This window comes from Polypterus senegalus, chromosome 9 (genome assembly GCF_016835505.1).
Source record: "Polypterus senegalus isolate Bchr_013 chromosome 9, ASM1683550v1, whole genome shotgun sequence".
Taxonomy (NCBI): Eukaryota; Metazoa; Chordata; class Cladistia; order Polypteriformes; family Polypteridae; genus Polypterus; species Polypterus senegalus.
Window position 1 is genome coordinate 123150485 of NC_053162.1, and position 20377 is coordinate 123170861.

At 36.1% G+C, this 20377-nt stretch overlaps 1 protein-coding gene across 2 annotated transcripts in view; it reads right to left on the reverse strand.

Annotated features, from left to right (window-relative positions):
• Positions 1–20377, reverse strand: part of LOC120535709 (tyrosine-protein kinase STYK1-like) — an 87766-nt gene that overhangs the window by 57006 nt on the left and 10383 nt on the right. For both annotated transcript variants that reach the window (XM_039763714.1, XM_039763715.1), the window contains 2 exons: positions 5962–6090; positions 5740–5876 (listed from right to left, as the gene is read on the reverse strand). In XM_039763714.1, the coding sequence (XP_039619648.1) occupies positions 5740–5876; positions 5962–6090 (266 nt within the window). The remainder of the gene's footprint in view (positions 1–5739; positions 5877–5961; positions 6091–20377) is intronic.

Here is a 20377-nt window from a genome sequence, read left to right on the forward strand (position 1 = left end):
CCGATTCCAGGTCAAGACAGTGGGTGCATGTGCATGTTTTATATTTTTTGTGATTTTAAACTTTTCAAGGTTATTTTTTATTTTATATAATTTATTTTATGTAATGTAAGCATTGTGTTTTAAAATGGCACTTGAACAAGACCAGATATTATATACTAGGAGCAGTCTACTGTAGTTAAACACTGCAAGCTTAGCCAGTCTGACAGATATCTTTCAGCACGTACTGGTTTCTTTATCGAGGAAATCTAATGAAGCATGAGGTAAAAAAGCCAAAAGAGAGAAAACAGGGCAAACAAGGAGGTGTTAGACTACAGGTAAGAAAACAACTTAACACATGGATCCCTCGACTTTCAATTATCATGGGTAATGTCTGGTCCCTGAGGAACAAAGAGGACAAACTACAAGCAAACATTCGGTTTCAGAAGGACTACAGAGACTGTCACATCTTGGGCCGTTATGGAGACTTGGCTAATTGAGTACAACTAGATAATTGCAGTATATCAAGGAGTTTGGAGCGCCTTTAGGGCTGCACCGAAAGGCAGAAATGACTTGAAAAACTTACAGCAGTGGGGTATGTTTGTTTTTCAACAAGTGATATTTTAACCCTTGTTATTATTAGGGAATGCATTTGTATGTCAAACTTTTATCTGTTTCCATATGCCAGTTTTAACTGCTTCGGGAGTTTCCTCAAATCTTTTCAGCTGTAGTTTATATTCACACAAAACTCAAAGCTATATCTGCTTCTAGCATTATTTCTAACACAGTGCAAAACCTTCAATCAGTTTCACTTGACGCACCAAAGGTTTTACTGGGGGATTTTAATCATATTTCACTTAAAAAGATGCTATATAAATTTCACCAGTATGTATCCTGTCCAACCAGACAGGATAAGACATTGAATCTTTCCTATGGGTCAGTAAAGGATGTATACAATGCCCTTCTACTGCCTCTACTGGGCTCATCGGATCATAAATGCATATTTTTACTCCTCACATATAAAAACTTTTTTAAAATAAGAAAAGATACAAACAACGAACATTAAAGTCTGGTCAGATGAATCCGTGGCTTGCCTTTGGGAATGCTATGATTGCACTGACTAGGACATTTTTAAAGAATCTTGTGGGGACAATGGGAAAAAGGGTTTGCTAAATGAAGATTAAAAATAATAAATCACTTCTATGATTACTAACCTATTTATAAATTTGGTTCAAGGGACAATTTGGATGAACTTGTTGATATAAACATGCTCATTTGTTGCTTTCTTTAGAGACATGATCACCCCTTGTAAGCAAGTCAAATTAAATCCAAATAACAAACCATGGATGACCAAATCTTTTAAATCGAGTTAACAGAAAAAGAAACATGCTTTAAAATGAGGCACATAGCTGCAAAACAGCTGCAAATAGCTCCAAAATTCTAAAGGCAAAAGAAAACTACAAATCTAAGCTACAGAATATGATGGCTGCAAATAAATGTGGATCAGCTTGGAACAGTATGAAAACCATAGCAGAATTAAGGAGCAAAAATAATTCTCATATTACACTGGAAGGTTTTTAATTAAGATAGAGAACTTGCTAATGCTTTTAATTGTTTTACAATCATTTTAACACCCATGATTTCAGCAATGATATTCAAGAATTGAGTGAGAATCTGGTAGAAGGTCAGCATTTTAAAACAGGGCAAAAAGATGAGGCAAGGTTTTTCTCCTCTGTAAAATGAGGAATGAGTCAGCCCTGACAACATTTGCAGTCGCACCATTAAATTTTGTGCAAAAGAACTAAGCCCTATATTTCATTACATTTTAAATCAGTCTTTATATAAATAACAAGTTCCAAAGGTCTGGAAGGATGCTATGGTGATCCCTGTTCCCAAAACTAGTTCCCCCAAAACTCTTAATGATTTAGGTCAGAGACTCTCAAATCAATTATAATGAAATAATTTTAAAAGTTTACAAAGACAGACTAAGAAAAGCTGAACATGCACTAGATCATATGCAGTTTGCTTACAGACCAAATAGAGGAATATTAGATGCCACTGTTATATTGTTAAATTTTGTCCTCAAACATGTAGAGGTAATGGGTCACATTCTAAACTTTTATTTGCAAATTTTTCATTTGCTTTTAAGACAATTGAACTACACATTTTAAGCAGAAGGTTCTTAGGACAATTTAACTTTGGGAATAACATTGCAGGCTGGTACTGAATTTTTTTTAACAAACAGGACACAGAAAGTAAGGGTAAATGACAATTTGCCTAACCAGGTCTGCTCTTCAACTGGCACTCCACAAGGATGTGTGGTATCACCCCTTTTATTTATCCTGTATTCAAACATGTAGATAGGAGAACAGGATAATTTTAAAGTAAGCAGATGACTCTGTTATTTTAAGTCTACTCCAGCAAATTGACAATGGTTATGGCCCAATAGTGCAGGAGCTTGTCGAGAGGTGTGAGCAGTCTCATTTGCAGTTAAATGTATCTAAAACTAAGGACATGATCAATGTTTTAGTAAAAATGGCAGTAATCATCAAGATGTACACTATATAGTAATGATCAAATTTTGGAGTGTGTGACATTGTAAAAATATTTGGGGACAATAATTAATTCTAAACTAAATTTTGAGGCTAATTGTAAAGGTGTATGCAAAATGAGCACCAACATTTACTCTGTCTAAGGAAAAATTTTTATTTGCAAGTTGACAAAACCCTGTTAACACCGTGCTGTTATTGAATCTGTTTTATCTTTCTCTCTGGTATCTTGATTTGGAAATCTTTTTTTTAAACAAAAGCAAAATGGAGCAAATTGTTAAATGGTCAGGTAGGCTGATTGGGGACACACAACTCAGCCCATCATTTCTGTACTCTAGGCAGCTAAAGTGCATGACAATCTCTGTCTTAAGTAATGTCTCCCATCCTTTGCACTCTGAATTTCAGTTACTTCCCCGTGGAAAAAGATTTACTTTTACCCAAAAGCAGAACAAAAAGATGTAAAAATAGCTTTGTTCCAGCATCAATCACACAGCTCAATACATTTTATATTTAGGAATTATTTACTTTCATTTATATTTTTTGTTTTCATGAAACTTTATATTTCAACATATTTTATTGTACGTGAATGTAATTCTACGTGTGTGTGTTTATTTATTTGTTGCCACGAAGGACAGCCAATCAATTGTACTACAAAATAATTTTACCCATGGTACAAATAAAATAATCCTAAACCAGAACCTAGTTGCATCAGAACCTAGATAGCTTCCAAAGATTTTTCATAAGAACATTAAGTCAGAATATCTGGGTTATGGAAGACAATGATCTAAAACACATAAATACTACAGCAGAATGGTTGAGGGGAAGAAACAAACACAAAAAATAAAAACAGTAGCTATCTGAAGCGATACCTAAAGAAAGTAACTCGTGTTCAAAAGGTTCTTAAATTTTAATAATGCACTTGTAATGTATGAATGCAATTATAACAGAAATTACTTTTTTTACACCTAGCAATGCATACTGTATAACTTTCATTAATAATTACATACATATCAACATTTTGTGTTACTGGTTGAAGATTTAATAACATTCGCTGTGAAAAAAAATAAATTTGATAATCCAGAAAACCACCCTGGGACAAGCACTTTCCTAAGGCACTTTAAGCCATGCGTTATTGACTATAATGCACACAAACTGCCCCCTGCTGGTTTTAAACTGCCCCTGCAGGCAGTCTTAAACACAAACAACCTTTTTAAATATTCCATAAATGAAGCCTAACATCCAAATGTATTTCTTTTAAAAAATACAAATCTTTGGCTGGTTCTTTTTGCTTTATTTGTTCAAGTGAAAATGCAAATGCATCCTGGACAGGAAATCCTACAACAGATTTTTTTAAAAAAATTTAGATAATTTTGCTGAAAAAATATTGACTACAGATTTCTTTTAAATATCATTTACTATAATAAAATCTATTGAATGCATCTTAATCTCAAAGGTTTCAGGTTTATAAGTAGCAAAAAAAGTGAATGCAAGTAAATTTATCAAAGGGGCACTTTTAGAAAACTGCATTTTATAGAATGCCTTGCATATTTATACCCTACACTTTATTTATTTAGATGTTGTCTAGATATTTAGTTTAGATTCTTGGAATGATTTCAAAATAGTAGAGCATTTTGGGTTTTAGACAAGTTGAATACATTACTAAAAACTCAGACTACCAGCTTAAAGAGCCAACTAATTTTTCTCAATGGAACTAAATAAACAGGATAACTGAAAAAACTTTGAGCCACACATTTTAATATGCCTGTCCTATAACAAGCTACATGTTCCCTCATCATGATGCTTTCTGTGTGCCTAATGTGATGATGATTTAAATTGAAGTAAACTGAAATGGAATGTATTCCATTGTTCCAAGAAATCTTTGGGGGAAAAAAACTGTTTACACATCCTTATTAATATCTTATGTGAAAAAGCACACATGTGAGAAGGAAGAGTACTGTGGCAGAAAACAAAAATACTAAAAATGTTTCAGTGGCACACAATGGTTAGCACTGCTGAAGCTGCATGTGCATTTCTCTCATATCTGTCAATTTTTTACCCAGAAACTCAGGTATTTTTCCCTAAGATGTATGTGTTAGGTTAACTGGTCTCTCTGAATTGGTGTAATATATGCAAGTTTGTTGTATGCTAGGTCAGCAAATTGAAATATGGACATGGAAATAAAACTTAGAATAATATAAATGAATGAGAAAGTTTATTAACAGATATGCAGTAAGGTACGAATGCCGTGTTAGATGGACAGACATCCCGGCCAGGATGAAAGTTGGTTTCTGGCATGAAAGGGAGGCCACAATGGAATGACAGTAGGTGTATGCCTCCCAAAGTCATATTCTAACCCCGTCCCCATTACACATGGTGGTAGCCTACTCCTGGTGGAACATCCATAAGGCTGGATGGGAATTGCAGTCTCATTGGACAGCCCTGTTGGAGTTCTTACATGCCACCAGGTGGAGCTGCATATAACCTCCTTAAAGAGCTTCCATATGACCCTTAAGTGCCACAAGTGTGCAAAGCTGTGGCACTTTAAGTAGTCCCGAGGCTGGCATAAAAGAAGCACAGATTCCTGTAAAGGCAGTCAGAGTCAGGAGGAGTGTGCACGAGGTCTTGATGGAGGTGTGGAAGCAGGAAAGAGACGAATTGACTTGTTGTATAATTGCAAAAGAGAATCTGGATAATGGTACAGGTACTGTAAATGGAAATCTTGTGTTTGAACCCAGGACTGGGTGGTGTAGTTGTGACTGTGGGTTTGGGGCACTGCTATGCCCCCTGATGGTAACAAAGGGTATACAAAGGAAATGATTTGGAGGTGACAGAGCAACTTACATGTCTTCCTTTTTGCCCAAACCCAGAAGATCCTCTAGAAGAAGCACCCTGACCACACCTTGACTCTCAACTTCTGTTTCTTCCATTATAAAATGCAACAGTACATGTAAGTAGTTGTCAATCTTTATGACCACTAGTTCATAGAAAAGATTTTTGATTGGCTACTAATGTGCCTTTTATTTCCAGGAATTTTGGCCAAATTAAGGCTGATAAAATAAGATATCTGTTGGTACCTCAAAATTTTGATGTTTCTTCTACTTCCTTATATCTTAACAAGATGAAAATTAAACATTTTTAAGCAAAGAAATTTTGTGAGCCTCTAGTTTAATTACCAATTTCACTCACTGAGCACATATGTAAGAAGATGACTTACTGCTTGAAAAGAAGCAGGTTCAGTTATATCCTCATCTCGACTCCAAATTCTCATCCACAGTTCTCGGGACAAAACCTCGGTCAGTTCTGGTTGCAGAATATTTGCTGCAGTCACAAATCTCATTGCTTGCAGGGTTCCTGTTAAGTACAAAAAAAAGCAAATCTGAGTAATTCTAATAATTATATAATGAACAAGGGGTAGAAGTATCATATCGAACCTAACCTTTGACAAACATAACTTCAGCAGGATTCTGTGGCTGGGCGAGGGGAATGTTGAAGTAGCAACCCAATCGATGCAAATCCTTCTTCATATATTCAAACTTCCGTGGCACAAATCCAGGAGGTTTGTTTTCTGATGGGTGTACAGATCAAAATAAAAATTAAATTCTCAATACTGAACACCAATGATAATGTAACATAAAATGTACTTTATAAAATCATAAATAGAATGCTATGGGTCTTATCTAAAGTTACGTCTTTTTGCATTGATTTACTTAACCCTGAATCACCTATTTACAAATCATTTTAAAAACTTAAATATACACTGTCATGTTTATATTGCGAAAACTTTCAAGTTCAAGCACATTTATTTGTACAGTAATCCCTCCTCGATCGAGGGGGTTGCATTCCAGAACCCACCGCAATAGGTGAAAATCCGCGAAGTTGAAACCATATGTTTGTATGGTTATTTTTATATATTTTAAGCCCTTAGAAACTCTCCCACACTGTTTATAAATATTCTCCACACAGTTATACAGTAAACCCTCGTTTATCGCGGTTCATCCGCTCCAGTCAGATAAATGAATTTTCACGAAGTAGGATTCTTTATTTTTAAATCTAATATTTTCACAGTTAAAGCATAGAAAACCTGTTTACGACCTTCTAAATACGTTTTTTAACATTATTAGAGCCCTCTAGACATGAAATAACACCCTTTAGTCAAAAGTTTAAACTGTGTTCCATGACAAGACAGAGATGACAGTTCTTTCTCACAATTAAAAGAATGCAAACATATCTTCCTCTTCAAAAGAGTGCGCATCAGGAGCAGAGAATGTCAGAGAGAGAGAGAAAAGTAAACAATCAAAAATCAATAGGGCTGTTACAGCTTTTAAGTGTTCAAAGCACCGTGATAAAGCAGCCGCAACGAAGGGATCAATGTGAAGGTAGTCTTTCAGCGTCCGTATCTTATAAGCAAACAGCCCCTCTGCTCACACCCCCTCCGTCAGAATGTCAGAGAGAGTGAGAGTGACAGAGAAAAAATCAATACGTGCTGTTAGAGCTTTTAAGTGTGCGAAGACGGTGCGGGAAGCATATCGTATATCATTGAGGAGTTTTATTTAATACGTAATACGTGCTCCGATTGGGTAGCTTCTCAGCCATCCGCCAATAGCGTCCCTTGTATTAAATCAACTGGGTAAACAAACTGAGGAAGCATGTATCATAAATTAAAAGACCCATTGTCCGCAGAAATTCGCGAACCAGCGAAAAATCCGTGATATATATTTAGATATGCTTACATTTAAAATCCGCGATGGAGTGAGGCTGCTGCTTACATTTAAAATCTGCGATGGAGTGAAGCCGCTGCTTACATTTAAAATCCGCGATGGAGTGAAGCCGCGAAAGTCGAAGCGCGATACAGCGAGGGATCACTGTATACCCTAACTGCAAATTCATCAATGGAGACATGTTTTCAAAGAACAACTGTTAAACAAAATGCTAACTTCATGCTACTATAACTTTAAAATCGAAATTAAATGAATAAACTGCACCAAAACATGCATTTGTCACTATCTTTTCATCTTCTTTTTTGTGAGATATATACACAAAACTTTATCTTACCCACGACAGAGGCTTATAATTTAGCATAACTCTACTGTCCTCAAATTGCTTCTAAATAAAGAATTAGCTGTGTATCCAGCATAATATGGCAATTTCCAATGGGGTAGAACAATAATAATTTGGCAATTCATGTGTAAAACAATCTGAATAAAATTTAATCTTCTGGGTAGAAAAAGATCAAATTTTATGGAAACTCGCATAGCTGAAAGGCTTAAGAGACTGAATACAATGAATCATTAAAACAAAAGGTTACTTTAAGGATACTTTACATGAAACAGTGGAAATATTAAGAATGCCATCATGTACTAAATTGCATCATGCTAGACTGTCTGAATTCACACCTATTTTTCTCAAATGCTTAAGCCTATTTGAAGGCACCTGAAAGTCATTCTTCATGGCCTAAGCAAATTCTACACATAGGCCTTCACTACAACAAGCATTATTGTTGGTGTCCATCAAGGTACAAATATACTGAAACCAATTTAAGTTTTCTGCTAAAGACAAAAATTAATTAAAAATGGAAATGTGCTTAAGAACAAAACTGAAGACACATCAAAAGATGTAATAATGCTTTTAGATAGAGATCCACTAGCAATTTAGTCTTGAATGTCAAATTGAAATAAAAAAAAAAAATTCACACAACCAATGCAATGTTTTTTATAATACACAAGAAAACTATTTTGGGCATAAGGGAAAGTAAGACAGTCAAGTAAGCAGTTTAAACTGGTACCAGCCCAAATAAGATTTTGTCTTCCCCACTTTTCAGAGTAGCAAGAAAAACCTTGCGACAGGTGGTTAACAGTATATAACAAGGTCAGTGTTAACCTACCACTAGATCATGGGTGTCAAACTCCAGGCCAGGATGGCCGCAGTGGCTGCAGGGTTTCATTCTAACCATCTCCATTAGTGAACAATTTTTGCTGCTAATTAACCATTTTTGCCTTAGTTTTAATTAATTTGACTCAGGCCCCTTAGTTGTCTCTTTTTCCTTAATTAGCAGCCAAACAATACATAAAATGAGCTGCCACGTGACCAGCTCACCTGTGCCCATCACACAATATCTGAAAATAAAGAATGGTGACAGTCTCAGTAAGGTTTATCTCTAGGGTCACCAAAACATTTTGATGATGTTCTTAGAAAAAACAGAAAAATGAACAGTTTTGAAAATGTATGCATTGGCAGAATGAGCGCAGCAACAAGCCATGGAATTGCATAATGGATTTAATTAACAGCAAAAATCAGCTTCTCATTAAGAGATTGGTTGGAATTTGAAATCCCAGTTTAGCTGGTCATCTGCTGGCTCATTTCACATCTCATTTCTGTTTGGCTATTATTTAATGAAGAATGGAATACATTCAGAGGACTGAATCCTTAAAAACAGGGCTGAAGATGAAGGTAAAATAAGTCAATTAGCAGTGAAAACTGCTTGCTGATTAGGAAAAGGGTGAGAATAAAAACCTGCAGCCACTGTAACACTCCAGGCCTGGAGTTCGATATCTCTGCACTAGATGCTTTTTTTTTTTTTTTTTGCAAATACAAGATTAACTCTCTACTGAAGCATGTACTTTATTTTTACTCTGCTTCACTGTAGTGCTAAGGTGTTGTATCATGTTAGCTATTATGGATGGAATGAGAAGAAAGAGGGGCCTGAGTTGCATCGAAAGCTATTGTGATATTTTTAGTTAGCCAATAGAAGGTGTCATTTTGCTTGGGTTCACTCATGGATTTATGTTAACTGAATTCCTACTGTTGCTTAGAAAATTTGGCGTTTTATAGAAACTCTTTAAATAAATAAATAAATACATACATACATACATAAACATGTAGATGAGTAAGTAAGTAAATATATAAATAAAATCACACACTTTGGCCTCAACACACAACAGAATGACTATAAAGCAAGAAAGTTAAAAAGAAAGAAAAGTTCTAACTTGGCTGTAACAGTCACAGAAATGCATTATGCAGACACATTATTGTTGGTATAAAGGAGCCCCAGTAACATTTCTTGACACACTTCTGCTGAATAATTTGTTTGCTGAAAGTACTCAATGTTAGTGTCAGACAGAGAATGTGTAGCATTGTTCATAACGGCACTCAGTTTTGCTTTTAATTCTTTCCTTCGCTGCTATCACCATGGCATCCAGAGTGTGTCCCATAACTGAGCTTCAATTAGCTTTTTGATTTGGTGGGACTTTCTTGATATGATGTTACTAGCCCTGCACAGCACAGAAAATCTCATTGGCCATCACAGAGTTGTAGAAGATGTGAAGGATGTCACTACCCACAGAATTCAATGAAACAATCACACCCGATAGATATGCTGAAATGGACAGATTGCTATTGCTCACCTTCCCAAACTGTAAGGTGACTAAATAAAAGGACAAGCCGATATCACACCCTGAAGCACCCTGTTAATTGTCCCTTTTTTGAAATAATCAGCTCTAAACAGTCAAGTGAATATATACAGTATATGAAAAAAGATAGTTATAAGGCAACTTCAGCAAAACAGGAAAAAATATACTGTGTTACACATTTAAAAAAAGAAAAACACCAAGATGAGAAAAGCAATGAGATTTGTACTTCCCCAACACACAGTAACACCTTATATGTGTGAACACAAATATATACAATGAATACAGACCCCACCCCTTCTGAAGTTCACAAAATACTCCAAAGTTTAAGTTGTCTGATTAAAATGGGTGAATGAAGTGTAGAAGCCGGCCAACCAAAGAATCCAAAAATTTAAATGCAAAATATTTTCATAGTACTGCACCAGTTTAAAAAGAGGACTTCAACAAGCTCACCAAGTCCGCTAGTTGTAATTAATAAATAATAATTCTATACATTTAAAAAGTACGTTTCTCACTCCTCAAAGCACTTGAATGCAAGCTTCTTGTTCCTTAAGACAATCGCTGACCCTCGCCTATCTAGTCCGGTCTTTGAAGCCATAGAATGTATTTACATGGCCAATGCTGATCAGTTTAGCTAGTTTTCCCATCTTTTTCCTCTGATTGGTGTGTTCCTTCTCCTTTTCAGAAATGTTTCAATTTATGCAGATTCCTTCTACAACTGGATATCCAGCCTTCAGCAGTGCTGCTGGCAATCACTTGTTTATTGCTAAAACAGGATGTATGGGCTATGTTTGTGTCTGTACATTTAGATCAGACACATAAGCACAAAACACCTGACATTTTTTCTGTAGCAGCGCTACAAGTCTCCTAAGGAAAAAGAATCTGTTCTGCCCTTTCTTATTTAGTTTCTCTGTGTTCTGAGACTAGTCCAACCTGTCATTAATGTGGAACCCCAAGAACCTTTAAGAGGTTATAGTATCCATAATCAATAAGTCAATAATCAGTTCCTTGGTTTTGCGGATGTTAAGATGCAGACAATTCTCTTTGTACCAAGAAACAATGCTCTCCAGCTGGCTCCCATACTATCTCATCCCCTCAACCTCCCATAAGTGCAGAATCACCTGAGAACTTCTTTAAGTGACATAACCTGGTGCTATATTTGTAATTGGAAGTTTACAAACTACGGGAAACAGTGCATGCATTGTTTCTCCTCTTACCACTAACAACTTTATAAACATACTAGCAGAATACCCGCGCTTCGCAGCGGAGAAGTAGTGTGTTAAAGAAGGTACGAAAAAGAAAAGGAAAAATTTTAAAAATAACGTAACATGATTGTTAATGTAATTGCTTTGTCATTGATATGAGTGTTGTTCTCATATCTATATCTATAGATAGATATAGCAAAATACCCGCGCGTCGCAGCGATGTCATGTGTTAAAGAAGTTATGAAAAAGAAAAGGACATTTTAAAAATAATGTAACATGATTGTCAAAGTAATTGTTTTGTGTATTTGGCGGCAGCATCACAAAGTTGTTTTCGGTAGCTGCATCAGAAAATGTACCACGACGTCTGACACGCCTCCTTTTTACTGTTTTCTCACAGCTTGGATTGCTGCTGTCATATATATATATATATATATATATATATATATATATATATATATATATATACACACACACACACATACATACATATCTTCATATCTACACACACACACACACACACACACACATACATACATACATACATACATACATACATACACACACACAAATTATATATATGTGTGTATGTTTGTATGTATGTATGTATGTATAGGTTTGGTCACTGAGTGCAAGGGAAAAATAATAAATTATAGTCTATAAGTTATTAAACAGTAAAACATTAACGTTTTAAGAAGTACAGGTACATTGAAATTACATTTTCTATGTGAACATTCAAATTTGTGCCTCTGGTAATGTGCCTTACCGGCATTTAAAGAAAATTAGTTTTGTGTCCTCTGCAGTGTTAAGAGAGAAAGGCTTTGGTTTGGGATAAAAGGAAAAAAGGTGTAAAGAAAGGAAAGTTGCCTTTTTCTTTTATATAGTATAGAGATATGTGTTCGCTGACATTATGATCGCCTTTTGGGGACAGTCGCGGTGGGTCTTGTGTAGACTGGTGAGACGCCCCGCCATTAATCGGCTGTGATGGCACTGTCAGTCCTCCACTCCTGTGCGTGTCTTCATAATCCGAGCTGAGGACCTCATAATCATATACGTGCAAAAGAAAGTGTGAATCGCCTTAATATTATTTTGCCGTGGTGTAGAAAAGGGGTCCCGTGTTTGCACTTGTCTGGGCTATAGCGCAGGGGAGGATGAAAAATTAAAAGTGCTCACTTTGACTTAAGGCAGAAGCGCAGTCAGCGCCTCAAAGGCGGCACAGCTATGCACGCGCTGGCTGCTCGACTTTTGCTGGGCAGGAGACCCCAGTTTTGCAGACACGCTCATGATATCAAAAGTCTCAGCTCTTTGGAGGTCATTCATATATATATATATATATATAGCAAAATACCCCCGCAGCGGAGAAGTAGTGTGTTAAAGAAGTAATGAAAAAGAAAAGGAAACATTTTAATAATAACGTAACATGATTGACATTGTCATGAGTGTTGCTGTCATATATATGCCTGCCTAAATAAGTCACCCTCGCTTTGCTCTTACTTTTTACCGCTCATTTAATCATGGCTAGTGGCGGAAAAATTATAAAATGGAAGGAGGATGGCTTTACCAAAACAATTATTGATGGCTAATCGATTATTCATAAAGCTTGAATTGGTGATCTGTTTTTCTGTGTTAACCTCATATTTTTTCATACTTCTTCTCAAACTAAGGTGGTGCGAGGGTAAAATGAATCGGGATGCGCTGATCAATGTAATCGTGTACCAGGAAATCATGCATTGACAAAAGCTCCCTTTGCTTGTAATGCAAAGTGTGATTAAATGCATTATTTTTAACGTTATGGAGCACATGCATCGAAGCTTCTCAGCTGTGCTTGTGCTAAGAAAAGGAAAGATTTTAAAAATAACGTAACACGATTGTCAATGTGACCTTTTGTAAGTAGTGCCTGGAGGATTCAGTGTGTAGAAACTCTAGAGACAGCGTGTGTATTAACTTGTGGATTTTTCTGTGAGTATTTGGTGGCAGTCTGACGAAGTTGCTTCGGAAGACGGCGTTAGCCGCGGAGCTCAGCTCAGAGTGAAATAAGATGAATGGGAGGGGAGATGATGACGTGACTCCCCCACCCGCCTTAACTGTCAATCCCCCACAAACACAGTCTCGGAATTTGCATAAGCACACCCCTTCACCTACAATTTTAACTTAGTTACAAAGTGATCAAAACTCGCTTATATCCCGCCCTCTCATTAAACTTGTATCCCGATTACCTGTGGGCATGTGAAACGCCAGCGGTAGCCTGTCTATGAACTTAATTTAAAGTTTAGGTTTACACCTTGCTTTGTTTCCGAGGTAGCAGCACTCATGAATATGGTAGTATATGTCACTCGCTCGCTTCTTATTGTTTCGCTGCCTTCTCAATTATATAATGCATGTTTTCTTAAGCGCTTTTTGGAGGTCTTCCTGGTTTTCTACGCCCTGCGTTGACAGTCAGTTCACGTGATTACGGGAGGCGTGATGATGTCACACTAAACTCCCCCACGCCTTTCCAGCTCAACTCTATTACAGTTAATGGAGAAAAATACCTTCCAGTTATGACCATTAGGCGTAGAATTTCGAAATGAAACCTGCCCAACTTTTGTAAGTAAGCTGTAAGGAATGAGCCTGCCAAATTTCAGCCTTCTACCTACACAGGAAGTTGGAGAATTAATGATGAGTGAGTGAGTGAGTGAGGGCTTTGCCTTTTATTAGTATAGATTTTCATCATTAGGCTAAAGTCAAATAAGGCACATTACTTTTAAAATATATTAATTTATACAATTAAAATTTAAAAGGTGGATTCAACAAAATATCTGAACAAATCCTTCAGAACTACTGTATGTTTAATGATATTCTGCATGATTTGTATGCATTTTTGCATACCATGTGCATGCAGGACCACTTTTACTCTATTTGGGACCCCCACCCCTCTATCCACCAGTAACATAATCCAAGCACGAAAAAATATTGTTAATGAGAACATTAAGGTTTCAAAACCTAATAACATGTTCAGCTACAGTCATAGTGATTTGCAGGTACCGGATTTTCTTTTAAAAAAAGAAAATACAATCTTATCATAGTTCTTCACAGAAGATTGATGAAAGAATTAAAATTAGGTGTTCTGTTATTACACCCTGTGGTGGGCTGGCGCCCTGCCCAGGTTTTATTTCCTGCCTTGAATCCTGTGTTGGCTGGGATTGGCTCCAGCAGACCCCCGTGACCCTGTAATGAGGATATAGCAGGCTGGATAATGGATGGATGTTTTGTTATTATTGCTCTTGCAATGCAAACTCACAAACTGCAAAGGGAGTGGACCTGGCATACAAGCTGTAATAATGGAATTTTCTTTAATTAAAGCACATTACCTGTAATAGGCACAATAACATGTCATTTAAGAAAGCAATGATTGTGTGAAATAGACTTACGAAACTTAAACAAAACACTTGTGCTAAAAATGATTAACGTTTAACATGGTCAATAACTTTGGCCTTCTTCTATACTGTATATAATATTCTTAAGCACATAAAGTCCACCCATTTTTGACATCATTTACAGCACCTGTGTACAGTGTAATACAATATATACAGTACATTAGAAATCAGTGATCAAGAAATCACTAATTTTAGAAAAGGGAGTAGGTAATCCTTACTGTTTACACTTCACAAATGAAAATTTAATACAAATTATAAAACAGAATATTCTCTGACCACAAGCACAAATGCTCTTCCCAGTTCATCAGGAAAAGCTAAGCAGTGTGAAGTGTGAAAATTTTGCAATCAAAGCTATCTTTTCTTTGATCAGTTCAGAAATAAATCAATTACACTGTCCTTATTATATCACGTAGATAATAAATTATTTACTGCTACAAAGCACTATGTACACAAAGACACAAGTAAACACCAACTAAAAATGAGTGTAAAATATACTGAAAATGTTAAATGTACTGCAAAAAAAAAAAAAAAAAAAAACAACAGTAAATAGAAAAAGGTTCCACATAAAAAGCCTATTACTGAGACATGTAAATGGCAGGACATTTCTAGCATTTAAGTAGCTACATATCTTTGTCTCATCATAGGTTCTGTTCATCATTATATGTCATCATTTCATATATCCCTTCAAAAAGTCCCTCCTCTTGCCAGATGTACCAAGACCGGACAGTTCTTTACTGTTCTTGTTCCAAAGCTGTAGAATGATCTTCACTTGTCTAATCAATCTGCAACTAATTTACTCATGTTTTAGCAGCATCTTTTGAAAATGCAGGTTTTCATTTAATATTTTGGAACTGTTTAATTCTCTTCTACAGGACAGCTGCTGTTGTAATGACAAAGAGTTTAAGATACAGAGGTTTGTCTTAATCTAGTTGCATGTATAATTATATAGAAGTAGTACTCCCTGTTGCTCATTTTTGTAATCTTATTCTCTGTTGCATTTGATGGTAGCACATTCTAACATATTATAACTTGCTTTATAAGTGACTTGGATAAAGATGTCAACTAAAAAAATATTAATGATAATCAAAGTTGTTCACTCGTTGAGTAGGGAGATACAGCGTTTCCATATGTAGCAGCTGTTTACAGAGGCACCCTTTTATTCGTTCTGCTCATCGCATCTATTTTACATTTGCACTGTTAATGTTTTATTGCTAGGGATTGTGTTATTTGATATTGTTGATTCCGGTAAGAGTGTGTTATAATTAAAATTTCATGTTAATTCTAATACAGTTTTGATTCACATTTTTTGGCATTTTCTTTTGTTTCTAGGTGGGTTCTGAGCCAATTGGGACAAAACAATATTAATTCCATGTGTCCCCATTGAAATATATCACTCAAAATATAAATAAGTTAAAATCTGAGCAGCAACAATATAATCCTTATTTATACCAAAGAGGTTCTTGCTTTTCTCCTTTCAAAGAAGCAATTTTGCAAACCTTTCCCAAATTAAAATTAACAGTAACTAAGGATTAGAAGGTATTAGTGAGGATTATTAACAGTACAAAAGGTAGGATAACTATGGTTCACAAGGCCAGTACACAACAGACAAAGTCTCTCTGTATGTTAAAATGCTTTATTTTTATAAAGGCTTGCATCTTTTTTTTTCCTAAGATGATTACATGAAACAGTAGCAAGAGGAAAAACATCATTTTCAAAACATAGAAAAAGGCAAGAGAGTCATAACCAGCTGGTCTGAAGTGAACTTTGTTGGTTATATATACAGTCATATGAAAAAGTTTGGGAACCCTTTTTAATTCTTTGGATTTTTGTTTATCATTGGCTGAGCTTTCAAAGTAGCAACTTCCATTTAATATATGACATGCCTTATGGAAACAGTAGTATTTCTGCAGTGACATTACGTTTATTGGGTTAACAGAAAATATGCAATATGCATCATAACAAAATTAGGCAGGTGCATAAATTTGGGCACTCCAACAGAGATATTACATCAATACTTAGTTGAGCCTCCTTTTGCAAATATAACAGCCTCTAGACACCTACTGTAACCTTTGATGAGTGTCTGGATTCTGTATGTAGGTATTTTTGACCATTCTTCCATACAAAATCTCTCCAGTTAAATTTGATGGCTGCCGAGCATGGACAGCCTGCTTCAAATCATCCCATAGATTTTCGATGATATTCAAGTCAGGGGACTGTGACGGTCATTCCAAAACATTGTACTTCTCCCTCTGCATGAATGCCTTTGTAGATTTTGAACTGTGTTTTAGGTCACTGTCTTGTTGGAATATCCAACCCCTGTGTAACTTCAACTTTGTGACTGATACTTGAACATTATCCCTAAGAATATGTTGATACTGGGTTGAATTCATCCAACACTCGACTTTAACAAGGGCCCCAGTCCCTGAACTAGCCACACAGCCCCACAGCCTGATGAAACTTCCACCAAATTTGACAGTAGGTAGCAGGTGTTTTTCTTGGAATGCAGTGTTCTTCTTCTGCCATGCAAAGCACTTTGTTATGACTGAATAACTCAATTTTTGTCTCATCAGTCCAAAGCAATTTGTTCCAAAATTAATCTGGCTTGTCTAAATGAGCATTTGCATACAATAAGTGACTCTGTTTGTGGCGTGAGTGCAGAAAGGGCTTCTTTCTCATCACCCTGTCATACAGATGTTCTTTGTGCAAATTGTGCCGAATTGTAGAACGATGTACAGATGCACCATCTGCAGCAAGATGTTCTTGCAGGTCTTTGGAGGTGATCTGTGAATTGTTTGTAACCATTCTCACAATCCTGTGCATATGCAGCTCCTGTATTTTTCTTGGCCTGCCAGACCTGGGTTTAACAGCAACTGTGCCTGTGGCCTTTCATTTCCCGATTACATTCCTTACAGTTGAAACTGACTAAACCATGATACTGAACAATCTTTGTTTTCAGATATTTTGAGAGTTGCTTTGGGGATCCCGTGCTGTCACTCTTCAGAGGAGAGTCACAGGGACGCACAACTTGCAATTGACCACCTGAAATAACTTTTCTCATGATTGGACACACCGGCCTATAAAGTTCAAGGCTTAATGAGCTAATCCAACCAATTTGGTGTTGCAAGTAATCAGTATTGAGCAGTTACATGCATACAAATCAGCAAAATTACAAGGGTACACAAATATTTGCACAGCCAGTTTTTCACATTTGATTTAATTTCATACAACTAAATACTGCTTCACTAAATATCTTTGTTCGGAAAACACTCCATTACTCAGATGTTCCTAGGAAATGACAGACATGCCACTGTTATCTTTTTTTGTTGAAAGTAAATTATTATGCAAACTGAGAGGGGTTCCCAAACTTTTTCATATGACTGTATATCCTTATATATAAAATTTGATACTATCTGCATGTATGGTGTTCGCAGCAATACCTCATGCAGCCACAAGAGCAGCGGCCACGGGAAGGATGCGTAGGAAACGAAGTCACATGACTGACGCGGAATGTAGACTTGCTAATGCGACCAAACGTAAACAACGAGCACAACAAACGGATGAGCAGCATGCGGCTACAAATGCTACTAACGCTGAAAGAAATCGTGCAAATCGGACACAAAGGACAGTACAGAATGCTACTAACGCTGACAGACATCGTGCCAGCCGTGCACAAGCAACTGAAGAAGCTTGAGCAGCCGCAAATGCAGCACGGGTTGAAAGAAATCGAGCAGCCCCTGCCTTGTGGCGGCCAAAAAGGTCTATTTTAACCACAAATCAGTGCCATGATAACAAAATCATTTCAAGGACTTAACAAAACAAATAATTCTTTGCAGAAAAAGTATGGCTTTCACAAAAATTTAATTTGTAGCCCAATTTGATTGGGCTCCCAGTCGCTAGTGTGTGTGTGTGTGTGTGTGTGTGTATATATAGATACACTTTGCTTTTTTGACTTTGATGAGCAGTGTACATTATAGAACTAAAAAAAGACAAAAAATCAAAGCAAAACGTGGGCGAGTCAAACTTGTATCCACTGATAAATATCAAAGATAACCATTTTAGGATATTTAAGTAACTTTAGTATATTTAATTGGCGTGTTTTTTAGTTGTGTCCTCAACTCTTATTTTTGTTGATTAATATGTATATTATTTTGTTATAAATGTTCCTTTTCTAAATCCCCTGGCCTGAATTAGAGTATAACCTAACTTCTTTAAAAATATATGCTAAACCAAAATCAGGTAAGAGTCCATACATACCACATACCTGAAGCTAAGCATGTTTCAGCTTGGCCAGCACAGGGATGAAAGACCAACTAGGAAAAATTTGGGCTGCTGCTCGAAGAGGAGTTGGTGAGGCCAACAGGGTCGCTTACCCTGTGGTCTGCAAATGGATGCCAATGTCCCTATGCGGTAAAATTGACCCAGTCCTTCAGATGAGATGTGAAACCAAGGTCCTGACTCTCTGTAGTCAAAAAAGATTCCTGGGAATTCTTTGTAAAAAGTAGAGTCTTTTCCCCGAGGTCCGGGCTAAATTGCCTACTACAGTCTAGTCATTCTAGCTCCTTAATCATCACCCATATCTAACTGGTTAACTATCTCTCACCCCTTCACCACCTAACAGCTAATATGTTGTGAGTGCACTGATGCAAAATGGCTGCTGTAGCATCATCCAGGTGGATGCTGCACATTAGTGGTGGTTGAAATGGCTCCACACTCACTATATAAAGTGCTTTGAGTAGTGAGTAAAGTACTATAAAAATGTAAAGTATTACTATTATTATAATTATTTTAAAGACTATAGCATCCCCTTAGTGTACTATATTTAAATTAGTTATACATCACATACCCGTTTAAGGATAAAGGCAGTAGTTTTCCAAGTAAGTGTTAAGAATTTTATTAACTTCACCCGAGTGGGTTGTTCATAACCAAGACTTGACAATTCAGTATACTAGTATCTATGATATATTTAGGCTAATTGGACTCTTACAATGCATTATATACTCACAAAACAATTTTTACAGATGATGAGGTATTACTTTATTCTGATCAACTGGTACAAAATCATTGACTCCTGTTTATAATCACTGTCTAATATGATGCAACTTTTGTGAAGCTTAATTACATTAATCATTTTTATAAGAATCTTATTTCAAATGGTATTTCTGGTGAAATTAATTTAGCCAGCGGCAATATTTTAACATCTTAAGATATCCATGAGTTAAGGGGTTAAAATTTCACTTATAATGTCTTTTCAAAATAAAGTTCAAAATATATTTAGACTGAACATGTTTTTTGGTGTATAAGAGAGCAATGGCATGTTTCTCCTTCACAAAAAATAAGTGGTTCCAATCTCCATATTTAATTTGCCTTTGGTACAAAAATTCAACAAGTAGCTAAAAGAATTCTCTAACTAAAAGACATACAGTGAATCTGGAAAGTATTCACAGTGCATCACTTTTTCCACATTTTGTTATATTACAGCCTTATTCCAAAATGGATTAAATTCATTTTTTTTTCCTCAGACTTCTACACACAACACCCCATAATGACAACGTGAAAAAAGTTTTACTTGAGGTTTTTGCAAATTTATTAAAAATAAAAAAAAAACAGAAATAGTTGTAAAATGGATAATCTAGACATCTAATAATTTCATACACTTAGGAACAAATCTAAATCAGGTGATAATCAGTGTGGACACTAAACATTGTCCAAGTATCCCAGTGGTCTTCCTTCGGGTAACTTATGCTAGAATCACACTACGCGACTTTTCAGAGAACATGTAACATTTAACAAATGTATTTGCTGGATCTTGTTGCCTTGAGCACATCGGATTA